The following is a 13,830-nucleotide window of genomic DNA, read 5'->3' as shown; positions in this document are numbered from 1 at the left end:
ACATCTGTGATTTTCCTTGCATAATTAGGATTGTGTGTGTGTTGTCCATAGAGGAAGGGTGAAATTATTGGCCCCTCCAGATGTTTTGGACTACAACTCCCATCAACCCCAACCAGATTGGCCATGCTGGCTGGGGCTGGTGGGAGTTGTAGTCCAAAATACATGGAGGGCACTAGGTTGATGAAGGCTAAGTATAGGAAGATTGTGTCTAGAAGAGCAGCAACACTTGGGATGCTAGAAATTGCAGTCAGCCTGGCCTACATGCCCTGGGTGTATATGTGCTCATTAACAATTGAAATGTTCTTGTGGAAGCAAAGTTAATTAATGAAAGCACAAGATGCACAGTTTTCAGTTGCCATGTTTTGACCATCTATCTACTCTGAGACACTGCAAAGTTCTAATTGTATGTGAACTGAAATAAAGGAGACTTCAGTCTGCCCACTTAATACTCTGTTATTCCCCTAGCCCTTGATATACAGCTCAACCAGCAGCACATATTTTACATCAAATGTTGAGTCTTTTGGAGATTCCCCTCTGTTCCGAGAAGAATCCTAACCTTGAGATCTAGCCACTCGAAACAGCTGATAATCCATATTGCTTATTAGTTTTAGGTTAAAGTTTAGCTGGGGCAGGGAACTCGAGGGGGAGAGCAGAGCTGGTCTGAGGCAGCTGCAGACAGCAACCATCTGCTAATGTTTTTAGAATGAATCATTCCTCAGGTAAAGGCCAAGAAAAGGTGGCCTGATCAGAATGCAGGCAGCCTGAGAGGAAGCTGAGTGATGAGTTCATTGTTGCTTTTAATAGATTGGGTTTATAATTTAAAGATAATGTCTCTCAAGCTTTCAGAGGATCCTTCACATAACCACAAAATTGGCCCCAGGTGATCTCGATGCTCAGGCTTCTTGAGGCAGTTTTTCTGATATATAAAAGTAGCAGACTAGAGACAAAGTGGCAACTGAGTTTCGTATTGGTGGTCAACTTCAGTTTGCTCTTGGCTTTCTTGTCCTGTGTTTGATTTATATTTCACAAAGCAGCCTGAAGGAAATGTATATATATAGGAGCTGATGTTAGGACATAGCTGTATCCAACTAGCATTTGCAGTTGTTTCTTTCAGATTAGGAAGCAGTCGCTTAGTGAGGCGGCTTTTGTAGGATCCAAATAATTATCTACATATTTATTTATTCATGACATTTGTATGCTGCCCCATAACATAACGTTCTCTGGGTAGCTTGTAATAAATAAGTAAAAACAATTTAAATGCAAATTAAGACATGAAATCAAAAGTTACATAAATAAAACTTGCCACAACCCCCAAAGTTAAAATACAGACTACATAAAGTGTTTTAAAGGTTTGGGGGATAGAAATGTGTTCACCTTGGTGTGAAAAAGCCACACAGATGGTACCACATGAGCCTCCCTCGGAAGGGGGGGCACTACTCAAAAGGCCTGACTTCATTCAATGTGGGCACCTGGAGCAAGCCCTCTGAAGAAGTTCTTAAGATCCAGGTTGGGTACATATGGGAGAAGGTAGTCTTTTAGGTAACTTGGTCCCAAGCCTTTGAGAGGTTTAAAGGTTAAAATGATTCAAGAATTTATCCTTCATTGCTGAGTGGGTGAATCTGTCCTTTGTCTAATTTCACATGGCCCAAAGAGGTGGGGTGACTGAAGGGAGGGAGAGAGAACTACACAATCTTATAATGCTGCACACTCCACCTACTTTTGGCTGTGGCTGTGACTGTGCCCAACATTGGCTGCAGCCCAGATTGACCTACGTGTGAGTCAGTGGCCCTTCCTAGGAAAAAGATTCCCCATCCCTTTCTCTGTAGTTTTTGTTACATCATCTGGGACCTACTTTTTCCTCTGTGGATTTTGCTAACCTTGGGCTAAAATTTCTCCCATATAGCTCCTCTTTCCATATACTTTTCTTCCAGCCAGTAGAGTCAGTGTCAGAGGTTGGCAACCCTGGGCAACTTGTTATGGATCCATTCCATTACAAACCCCCAAAACTCTCTGGCCCTGCTCCCCCTCATCTTTCTTGCTGTTGTTCCCTGTTCATCTACCAGCATGCAAGCAATGAGAAGAGCCAGAAGAAGGTGCAGCAGCCTCTCTTTGGCTTGCCTTCTCCTTCTGAGCAGGTAAAGATCAAAGGGAGAAGGCAAGTGAATTAGCCATTCTGACAATGGCAAGGAGGTGGGTCCAATGAGGGAATCTTACCCAAGCCTCACTCGTACCCATTAAATTCTGGAGCTGATGCCACCAGTTAAGGTCCAACGCCAGAAGTTGGGATGAGGGGAGTCAAGGAAGTAAGTCTCAGGCAGGCTGAAGGTGTTGAACATCTCACTTGTGTGTCCCTACACACATGCTTTTCTGTGTAATCAGGTCAACTCTGCATTTAAGCACATGGAACTGCTGCTATCCTGTAAAGTTGGACCCTAGAAGTCCATTCCAGGCTGGCCATAAATACGGATCCATCTCATCAGATGCAAAACAAGCCCCAATCCAAAATTGGATTGTGTGAATTGCTCCTGAGTAGAACACTCTCTTTGCTGGAAAAATCTGGGATTTCAGTGAAGTCAGGATTTTCTTCTCTGAGTTTGGTTGCCACACCAGGTATGCAGCTCTCTGATGCAAAGGACTTCCTCAGTGGACTGTTTTGCCTCTCTTTCTTCCCAATCCAGATCCTACTATCACTTTGCTACAAGAGGATACAATGAACAAGATGAAAACTTTCAAGCGCCGTTTTTCCCTTTCAGTTCCCCGGACGGAAACTATTGAGGAGTCACTGGCAGAGTTCACAGAGCAGTTTAACCAGCTCAACAACAGGAAGAATGAAGGTAAAATGCTATTGGGGTCAGCAGCACTGAATGAGAAGTGGGGGGGGCAGGGGGGGTGCCAAAGTCGTTCTTGGGCAGCTGAAGTCCTCAGAGATTATCAGTGACCATAAATTGGGGAGCAATAGCAGTTAGTGGCTATTACAGCTTATGAAGCCCTTGGAATTTACTGTGGTGGAGAGCAGGATGCTGTAGTGTGGAAAAGAATGGTTACATCCTTGCTGCTAGCATCGGGTGCTTTTGCCTTGGAAAAGGCTGGTGGTACCTTCCTCTAGATACCTCCAGGTTTCCAGTGGCAAACCAGCCATGCAGAATTCAGTATGTGTTGGTTCCACTATCACTCCTCTCCATCTCTGCCATCTGGACTAGCCAGAGGCCACCATAATCTGAAAAGTACCTTGGAGCACTGCAGCCTACATGTCCAGTTTGCTGAAACAGCATGCATAATTTCTTTAAAGTATCAGGTAAGAGCTCTGTGAGAGCTGACTTAATTGCTCATGTCTGTCACACATAGATGTTCAAAGGGGCTAAAATGAAAACTCACAGGGGTGGGGAGAGAAACCTGACGACAGCAAGCTGCACCCCTGACCTAAACAAGTATTCACCGAAAGAAGTGTCAAAAGCTACTGTCTGTACCATTGTTCACGTGGAGAGCTCTATCCACACAATTTAAACCCCTGCCATTGCAGGGTTCCCAAATGCATATAGAGAGCATCTGCAGTGACTTTATGCATATTCTAATAAGCATATATATGTTGGGGAAGTAGCCTGCCACCATGATGCTACTCCCTCCTCTCTCCCCCCCATCCCAGTAAATTGTTCACGGTACCCCCTTTAAACTTCTGTGTTGCTAAATTGGTAAAATTACTAGATTGCAAGTAGAAATTTGATATCTGAGCTACTTGCAGTCCTTCATGAAATGGAGGATGCTCCAGGGACCAATTGGAGGTAATTAGGCATTGCAGTATAAGGAGAGGTAGGATAGGGCTATGACCGGGTTAGATTTTCCTACTCTGTCACAAACTTGTCATTGACAGACATAATTGGTCTCAGTTTCTGTGTTTCAGAGAGGTTGGGTAGATTGCATGTACATTAAAGAATTGCATGCTCTTATCACTAGGCCATGTAAGAATACAGATTTATTTGGTCTCAAAAATGTGGTACCCGTTACAAGGTTTTGTTTTATGCCTTTGTTCACCATTTAAAAATTGGGAACATAATAATAGTATGGCAGGGAGAATAGCCCTGTCCACACCAGGCCATGTTCCAAATCCTACCTCTGTAATAATATTCAACATTTTATATAGTGCTTTCTGAATGCTAAAATTCTTATACACATTAGCTTAATAATCTTTTCAATAGCCTGCAAACTCGATCCTATCGATTTTTTTCTTATTCAAAAAATGGAAGAAACATTTCTTCTCCCACTTTGAGTGGACACCTTCATCAATAAAGATCCTCCAAACCCCAGTTTATGGTTTTGGGAAGCACCTGGTCTCCATATAAAAACCCCAGTTATAGTACCAGATTATATTATAGTTCCATTTCATGCTGTTTACATGACAAGTAAGCATTCTCTCTGCTTCTGAAGTATAGGTGAGTATGGCTTCTTTGGTAGCCAACATGGCGCCATCCATGCACAGAGTATCAGCAAGCTTGGGGAACCCATTGGTTTGCAGAAATATACAAAATATTAGAAAAACATCTATGAGGGAGTGAGGAACTCTATAAAGCAACCCAGTGAGGACTGAACATGCTCAGTGGCCATAGAATGCTGAGTGTCTGTTGAGGGGGAGCACAGAAAATGAGGAACAAAATGGGTGAAGGAGAGCATGGCTGGCTGACTGCAACACTGAATAGGACTGAACTTATTGCCAGTCCCTCTTGTACATGTAAGATTTATTATGTTGGGAAACCTAAAAGATAGCTACAGAAAGACACAAGAATATTGGCATTAAGCCAATATATAGGCAATGCATACAAAAACTGTTCAATGTTATTTTTAAAAAAATCATTTTTGAAAAAACAAAATGAGATCCCTCTTCCAGAAACAGAGCTGAATATAGTTGTACAAAACAGAATGTAGATAAGCAAAATAGACACATCATAGAGAGCAAGTAAGTTTTCCATTCCATTGCTTTGAATGAATTTCATACTGTTTTTTGCAACTGCAAGGACAGCCACTGCAAAAACAATTTTTTTTTCACTTTGCCTTCTATCAGATAAATTATAGAGATTGTTTTGTTACTTGCAGGAGAGGAAGCAAGGCTTCCCTGACTTCCTCATATACCAGAGGTGACAATTAGTAATGAGGAAGGTCCTATGTCTCACCCATAGCAGGGACCCAGACTTTTTTCCTGTATGCAAATATTATGGATTTTCAGTATGACAGTACAATAAAACAACAATTTATTGGCCCACTTATTTGTCTTGTACCTGGAACCATTAGCAATAAGAGAGCTCCAGATGGTTAAGGGTATAAAAGTGAAGAACAATGAATGCAAACTAAGTCTATATTGGATGATGTTGCTATGATCTTAACTGATTCAATTGGTGAACTTCATGGAACTTCAGTTAGCTGAAAATGGAAAGTTAGCTGGTTACAAATAAAGGGAAAAGGAAACAATTGGAATTAATCTGCAGAATAATGAAGAACAACAAATAAGATAATGGCTAGGTTAACTTATGCAGCAAACAAGTAAGGTACTTGGGAAATACTTGAATAGTAGAAAAGAAGTATATAAAAATGCCAAGAAGAAGAATAGAATCACAGAATGGTAGAGTTGGAAGGGGCCTATAAGGTCATTGAGTCCAACCTCCTGCTGAATGCTGAATGCAGGAATGAAAATTAAATCATATCTGACAGGTGGCTGTCCAGCTGCTTCTTGAATGCTCCAGTGTTGGAGAGCCCACCACGTCCTTAAATAATTTGTTCCATTGTTGTACCGCACTAACAGTTTGTTCAGTCAAAATCTGGCTTCCTGTAAGTTGAGCCCATTATTCCGCGTTCTGCGGTCTGGGACGATCAAAAAGAGCTCCTGGCCCCCCTCTGCGTGGAAACCTTTCAAGTACTTGAATAGTGCTATCATATCTCCCCTTGGTTTTCTCTTCCCAAGGCTAAAGATGTCCAGTTCCTTCAGTTGCTCCTCATGGGGCTTTGTTTCCAGTGCCCTGATCATCCCTGTTGCCCTTCTCTGAACCTCTTCCAGTTTTGTCTTCATCATTCTTAAAGTGTGGGGTCCAGAACTGGACACAGTACTCAGGATGAGGTCTAAGCAGTGCTGAATAGAGGAGAACTAATACGTCACGTGATTTGGAAACTATACTTCTGTTAATGCAGCCTAAAATAGTGCTTGTGTTTTGTGCAGCCACATTGCACTGTTGGCTCATTTTCAGCATGTGATCAACAGTTCCAAGATCTTGTAGTATTACTGAGCCAAGTATCCCCCATCTTATAACTGTGCATTTGGTTTCTTTTTTCTAGGTGTAGAACTCTGCACTTATCCTTTTTAAATTTCATTCTGTTATTTTCAGCCCAGTGCTCCAGCTTTTTCAGCCCTGCCCTAAACTCATCCATGAAAGAGGATTTTTTCCTACCCAACTTAGTCTAGTTTGTGGGTGCTGCTGTGGTGGTATATGCACAGAAGGGACGAGAAAGGGACTGTAAACTATGATATTCATGCAGTAGCCATAAGTTCTCAAATGCCAAAGGCCCCGTCCAGATTATCATAGGATTGGGGGGGCATAGGGGGGTTGCATGATATTTGCAATTGTTCATTTGTTGCAGGGGGTTTGGGCACTTTCCATGTTTCTTTTGCAGGGATGTCATGTTGAGTTTTCCCTGTTGCAATATTTTGTTCTTTACAAAATTGGTGATCATGTGACCATCACGTGAATATGTGATGCGGCAGTTATTGGAGAACAAATGTAGAGAGTTTAAAGGCCAGCTGTTTGCTTGTTTGCAGACACCTCATGGTTCCATAATAGCTGCAGTTAATCCCCTGCTATTTGTCTCCAGACTCCCCACAAGGCTCAAGAGAAAAGGAGAAAACTGGAGGAATGAAAAGGGCAAGAGCTGTTAAAAAGAAAAAGAAAAAGAAAAAGCATGAACCGAAAGGATAGCTCTGTACATACACTTATGTGTGCGCGCACACACATATACTCTGTTTCACATCTGGCCTAGGATGTTGCTTTTGTTGGGAACAAACTATAAAACACGTCTCTGGCTAGTTTCCCTCTGAGCCAGTTCCTCATGATCAAAAATCTGACTAATGTCTTCCAACACAATAGTTTGCTATTTGCTTCACAAAACTTTGCTTTACAGCACAAGGGGAGTGTTCATCCGACTGTGTGCGTATGTTTTTAAAAAGTGGGATTATTGCAAGACACTCTACATGGGACCTTTAAATTTATTTCAGTAGATCTACTCTGAATATGACTTGAATAAAACCCAAATATAACTACATTATTTTGCTTCTCCAGTAATTGCAGAAGCAAAGCTTAACATTTGGAAAAATCTGTTGAATTCCAATTTTTAGCTGTAGTCAGAGAGTGCACTATTGACGGCTGACTGTATGAAACCCATCCAGAGGGATACACGGGTTTCCATGGCTCATTAGTAGGTAACCTGTTCCATGCAGCTCTAACAAAACTGTCTGCCCACAGTAGCAACCAAGCTGAGAGAAGAGAGTAAAACAAGAGGGTGGAAACTAAATTGCTGTCATCATAACCAGTGACAATGCATGGCAAAAAAGATAAGGTTGCAATCCTATAGATAGATTGGTTTTTTTCCAGTCCATGCCAGTTTTGCATGTGTTCATTCCATTAAAATGTGCATTATTCTAAATGTTTTCCCCTCAAAATATGCATTTTTTTGCACACTTTACTCTAAAATATGCATTTTGGTATATTTTTTGAGGGATGAACTGTATTGCAAAATTCATAGAAGTGCAAAACCCAAAGGTTTCAATCCATGTATTAGTTCAGAAAGGGTGAATCAGGTTGATTAGTTTAAAAATATGGACCCAGCAAAATCCTCACACATCCCTCCATGTACTTACTCTCAAGTAAGTTTCACTGGGACCTTACTTTGGAGCTTACTTTGGATTATGTTGCATGGTAGAACAGAACATGTGTCTACAGCATTTTTCCATATGTTTTATTCCATGAATATATTCAGAAATGGACATAGGGCCTAACCCCTGATCTCATTCAAGTCAGTGCAAATCTTTCCATTAATGTTAAGGGGCTGTCACACTCTTGCAATGTTCATTATGCAATGTTGTCTCAAACAGCCCAGAGGTTCTTATACTAGTTTTTTTCCTCTCTGTGGCTGTTTTTCCATCCATGCATTGACGTCCTGACTTCCAAAGCAATGTGGCTTTTCCAGTGGTCATTGGAAATGAAGGCTGAGTCAAAAGTTCACTGATTATTTTATTTATTTATTTTATTCAGCTTATATCCCGCCCGACTAGCAAACAGCTCTCTGGGCGGCAAACATAGAAACATATACAATAATAAAATTACAAGATCAATATAACAAATATAAAAGTACATCATCTAAAATACCAATTACAACATTTACATAAATAACTTAGATTAAAATGCCTCAGAGAAGAGAAAGGTTTTAACCTGGCGCCGAAAAGATAATAGTGTGGCGCCGGGAGACTATTCCACAATTCGGGGGCCACCACTGAGAAGGCCCTAGATCTTGTTACTACCCTCCGGGCCTCCCTATGGGTCGGGACCCGGAGGAGGGCCTTCGTAGTAGACCGTAGTGTACGAGCCGGTTCATAACGGGAGAGGCGTTCCTGCAGGTATCGTGGTCCCGCGCCGTATAAGGCTTTATAGGTTAATACCAACACTTTGAATCTGGCCCGGTAGCATATTGGAAGCCAGTGCAGGCGAGCCAGAACAGGTGTTATATGCTCAGACCGCTTAGTTCTTGTTAGCAGTCTGGCCGCCGTATTTTGCACTAGCTGTAGCTTCCGAACCGTCTTCAGAGGTAGCCCTACGTAGAGCGCGTTGCAGTAGTCCAAACGTGAGGTTACCAGAGCATGAACCACTGATGTAAGGTCCTCCTTACTCAGATAGGGACGTAGCTGGGCTACCAACCGAAGTTGGTAAAACGCATTCCGTGCCACCGAGGCTACATGGGCCTCGAGTGATAGGGAAGAGTCTAAAACGACTCCCAAACTACGAACCTGATCCTTTAGAGGGAGTGTAACCCCGTCCAGGACAGGGTATGTATCCACCATCTGACCAGAGAAACCATCCACCAGCAGCATCTCAGTCTTATCCGGATTGAGTCTCAGTTTGTTAGTTCTCATCCAGTCCATTGTCGCGTCCAGACAACGGTTCAGCACATCGACCGCCTCACCTGAAGAAGATGAAAAGGAGAAGTAGAGCTGCGTGTCATCAGCATACTGATGACAACGCACTCCAAAACTCCGGATGACTGCACCCAGCAGCTTCATATAGATATTAAAGAGCATGGGAGACAAGACCGAACCCTGCGGGACCCCATATTGGAGAACCCACGGGGTCGAGCAATGTTCCCCAAGTATTCTCTTCTGGAGACGGCCCCCTAAGTAGGAGCGGAACCACTGCCAAGCAGTGCCTCCAACACCCAACTCCTCAAGTCTCTCCAGAAGGATACCATGGTCGATGGTATCAAAAGCCGCTGAGAGATCAAGGAGAATCAACAGAGTTACACTCCCTCTGTCTCTCTCCCGATATAGGTCATCACACAGGGCGACCAAGGCCGTCTCAGTGCCAAAACCAGGTCTGAAACCCGACTGAAATGGATCTAGATAATCGGTTTCATCCAATAGCGCCTGGAGCTGGTCAGCAACCACTCGTTCCAAGACCTTGCCCAAGAATGGAACATTTGCCACTGGTCTATAGTTGTTAAAGTCCTCTGGGTCCAAGGAAGGTTTTTTCAGGAGTGGTCTCAAAGTCGCTTCTTTCAGACAGCCAGGGACCACTCCCTCTCGTAAAGAGGCATTTATCACTTCCTTGGCCCTGCCAGCTGTTCCATCCTTGCTAGTTTTTATAAGCCAAGAGGGGCAAGGATCAAGTACCGAAGTGGTTGCACGTACCTGTCCAAGCACCTTGACCACGTCCTCGAACTGAACCGACTGAAACTCATCCAACAAAACATGACTAGACTGTGTTCCAGACACCTCATTAGGACTAACTGTCATAAAATGGGAATCTAGGTCCCGATGAATGCATAAGATCTTATGCTGGAAGTGCTTAGCAAACTCATTACAGCGGGCTACCGATGTATCTACCATGTCCTGTGGGCCAGGGTGGAGTAGCCCTCGGACAACTCTAAAAAGCTCCGCTGGGCGGGAGAGAGATGACTTAATAGTGGCGGCGAAATGTTGTTTCTTCGCCGCCCTCACCGCACCTACATATAGCTTGGTAGAAGCACAAACCAGCGCATAATTGCATTCGTCGGGAGTTCGTCTCCAACTCCGCTCAAGCCGTCTCCTATCTTGCTTCATCGCTCTTAGCTCCGGAGTATACCAAGGAGCTGTATGAGCTCTACAAAGGAGAGGGCGCGCAGGAGCGATCGTGTCCACTGCCCGGGTCATCTCTGCATTCCACAGATTAGCCAGGGCTTCGACAGAAGCGCCAGTCCTATCAGCCAGAAAATCCCCCAGAGCCCTTTGAAAAGCATCAGGATTCATTAGTCTCCGGGGGCGGACCATTTTAATAGGTCCCCCACCCTTGCAGAGGGAAAAGGCCACTGAAAGTCTAAACTTCAGCAAGCAGTGATCTGACCATGACAAAGGGAGAGATGTAAGACTCCCCACATCCAGATTACTATCCCCATGTCCAGTAGTAAAAACAAGGTCGAGAGTATGCCCCGATGTATGTGTTGGGCCACTAACACGTTGAGACAGCCCCATGGTTGTCATGGCATCCATGAAGTCCTGAGCCGCCCCAGACAAAGAAGCCTCGGCATGGATGTTGACATGCCCCAGTACTAATAGTCTGGGGGATCTCAACAATACCTCCGAGACCACTTCCGTCAGCTCAGTTAGGGAAGCCATTGGGCAGCAAGGTGGGCGGTACACCAAAAGAATTCCCAGTCTGTCCCTCTGGCCCAACACAAGGTGCAAACACTCCAGACCCGTAACTGCATGGACATGGTGCTTGGTGAGTGAGATGGAACTCTTATAGACCACAGCAACCCCACCTCCCTGACCCTCAGATCTCCCATGATGCTGAACCAAATACCCCGGTGGGCAGAGCTGGGAGAGACTAACTCCACCCTGCTCGCTTACCCAGGTCTCGGTTATGCATGCCAGATCGGCTGCCTCATCCATAATCAAATCATGGATGAGGGAGGTTTTATTTTGTACCGATCTGGCATTAAGAAGCAGCAACTGGAGATCTGAGGGTTGGCTGAGAGGACAACCAACAACCCTGCGGATATGAGAGGGACCCGAACAAGGCACAGCCACTACATGTCTGGGCCGCGTTCCCCTTACCTGGCATGTCCCTCTCATAACACCATACCTCCCTCTGCCCGTCACTACGGCAATTGGGGCCCCCTCTAGTCTCCCCACTTGATAGAAAGATCTCTTCCCCAGGCACATTGTAAACTATAATACAAAAATACAAACAACCATATATACAAACATACACACTCACACACAACACACACTCACTATACAACCACACCATTCAAATTCAGCCAACATGCCAAAACCTAGGCCCGCATACTGTGCACGCAGATGCCAGCTGCAAGATCTCTCTTCTTCCCACCTAAACAGTCAGATGATGGTAAAGGCCCACAAAAACGTCAGCTGCGGCGAGAAACAAAGCCGCGGCGGCCACAAGGCGACAGCAGGCCAGGCACAGAGCAGCAGCAGTCTCTATGTGCAAAGCCGCAACGGCGGCAGTGACGGAGAAGCACACCGTAGCAGCAGCCGCAGAGAGGAAAGCAAACAAAAAACAAACAAACAGACACAGCACACACACAAAAAAACCCAGGCCACCTCAGCCAGCCGGCTTATGTATCCCTCCAAAGAGGGACAGGTGGTGGGAATCAGTCACAGCTGGCTGGGTACCTGGGGCCTGGTCCTGCCAGGCAGAAGTCCCTCTGGGAAGGGTGGTGGAGGTGGTGGTCCCACGGCAGCGGCAGCAGCACAGCGGCTGCAGCACAGCGGCCGCAGCAGCCGCAGCGCAGCAGCCGCACGAGCAGCCGCACGAGCAGCCGCACGAGCAGCCGCACGAGCAGCCGCACGAGCAGCCGCACGAGCAGCCGCACGAGCAGCCGCACGAGCAGCCGCACCTCCTTCCGTTGGGGCTATGGTTTCTTCTTCCTGCAGGCACTGGGTCTCCCAGGCCACCTCAGCCAGCCGGCTTATGTATCCCTCCAAAGAGGGACAGGTGGTGGGAATCAGTCACAGCTGGCTGGGTACCTGGGGCCTGGTCCTGCAGATGTACGTCTGGCAGGCAGAAGTCCACAGGGAAGGATGGTGGAGATGGTGATCCAGCAGCAGCAGCAGCAGGCTCTCCTTCCCTGGGCAGCAGTGTTCTTCTCTTCCTGCAGGCACTGGGTCTATCAAGATCCCTTTGAATTTTGTTTCTGTCTTCCAGGGTATTAACTATCCATCCCAACTTTGTATCATCTGCAAATCTGATAAGCATTCCCTGCACCTCCTCATCCACGTCATTAATAAAAATGTTGAAGAGCACTTGGCCCAGGACCGAGCCCTGCAGTACCCCACTCATTACCTCCCCCCAGTTTGAGAAGGAACCACTGATAAGCACTCTGATTCTGTAGCCATCTGTGGATCCACCTGTTGGTTGTTCCATCTAGCCCACATTTAATTAGCTTGCTAATCAGAATATCACTTTGTCAAAAGCTTTGCTGAAGTCGAAATATATTATGTCTACAATATTCCCATAGTCTGCCAGGGAGGTTGCCCGATCATCTTGGCTTCTAGTAATCAATGCATTGTTTTCAAGGGGCTTACAGAGTGGCGCAGAGTGGTAAGCGGCGGTAACGCAGCCAAAGCTCTGCTCACGGCCAGAGTTCGATTCCAACGGAAGGAGGAAGTGGAATCTCCGGTAAAAGGGGTCGAGGTCCACTCAGCCTTCCATCCATCCGTGGTCGGTAAAATGAGTACCTGGCATATGCTGGGGGGTAAAGAAAGGCCGGGGAAGGAACTGGCAATCCCACCCCATATATACGGTCTGCCTAGTAAATGTCGTAAGATGTCACCCTAAGAGTTGGAAATGACTCGCACGACAAGTGCAGGGACACCTTTACCTTTACAGACTGACCAGTTTATTACCTGTTCCAGAATTTTCCATGGATTGATATCAGGCTGACTGGTCTGTAGTTCCCAGTTTCCTCCATTTTGCCCGTTTTGAAGAAAAGGACAACATTATCTATCTATCTATCTATCTATCTATCTATCTATCTATCTATCTATCTATCTATCTATCTATCTATCTATCTATCTATCTATCTATCTATCTATCTATCTATCTATCTATCTATCTATCTATCTATCTATCTATCTGATTTGATTTATATCCTCCCCTTCCTCCCAGCAGGAGCCCAGGGTGGCAAACAAAAGCACTAAAAACACTTTAAACATCATAAAAACAGACTTTAAAATACATTAAAATAAAACATCTTTAAAAACATTTTATAAAAAGCTTTCAAGACTTTTGGTTTTAAAAAAAAGTTTTAAAAACATATTAAAAAGCAGTTCCAACATGGATGCAGACTGGGATAAGGTCTCAACTTAAAAGGCTTGTTGAAAGAGCAAGGTCTTCAATAGGCGCCAAAAACATAACAGAGATGGCGCCTGTCTAATATTTAAGGGGAGGGAATTCCACAGGGAAGGTGCCGCCACACTAAAGGTCCATTTCCTATGTTGTGCAGAACAGACCTCTTGATAAGATGGTATCTGCAAGAGGCCCTCACCTGCAGAGTGCAGTGATTGACTGGGTATATAAGGGATAA

The 13,830-nt window shown here is 44.9% G+C and overlaps 1 protein-coding gene across 6 annotated transcripts in view; it reads left to right on the top strand.

Annotated features, from left to right (window-relative positions):
• CDK18 (cyclin dependent kinase 18) overlaps positions 1–13,830 on the top strand; it is a 138,167-nt gene that overhangs the window by 72,235 nt on the left and 52,102 nt on the right. For 4 of the 6 annotated variants that reach the window (XM_061632151.1, XM_061632149.1, XM_061632153.1 and 1 more), the window contains one exon: positions 2,679–2,834. In XM_061632151.1, coding sequence (XP_061488135.1) covers positions 2,679–2,834 — 156 coding nt within the window. The remainder of the gene's footprint in view (positions 1–2,678; positions 2,835–13,830) is intronic. The other 2 variants (XM_061632154.1, XM_061632155.1) reach the window with 1 other exon arrangement.

This window comes from Rhineura floridana, chromosome 6, assembly GCF_030035675.1.
Source record: "Rhineura floridana isolate rRhiFlo1 chromosome 6, rRhiFlo1.hap2, whole genome shotgun sequence".
Lineage (NCBI taxonomy): Eukaryota > Metazoa > Chordata > Lepidosauria > Squamata > Rhineuridae > Rhineura > Rhineura floridana.
The sequence above is the reverse complement of the archived record's forward strand: the minus strand, read 5'-3'. Positions and strand labels throughout refer to the sequence as shown.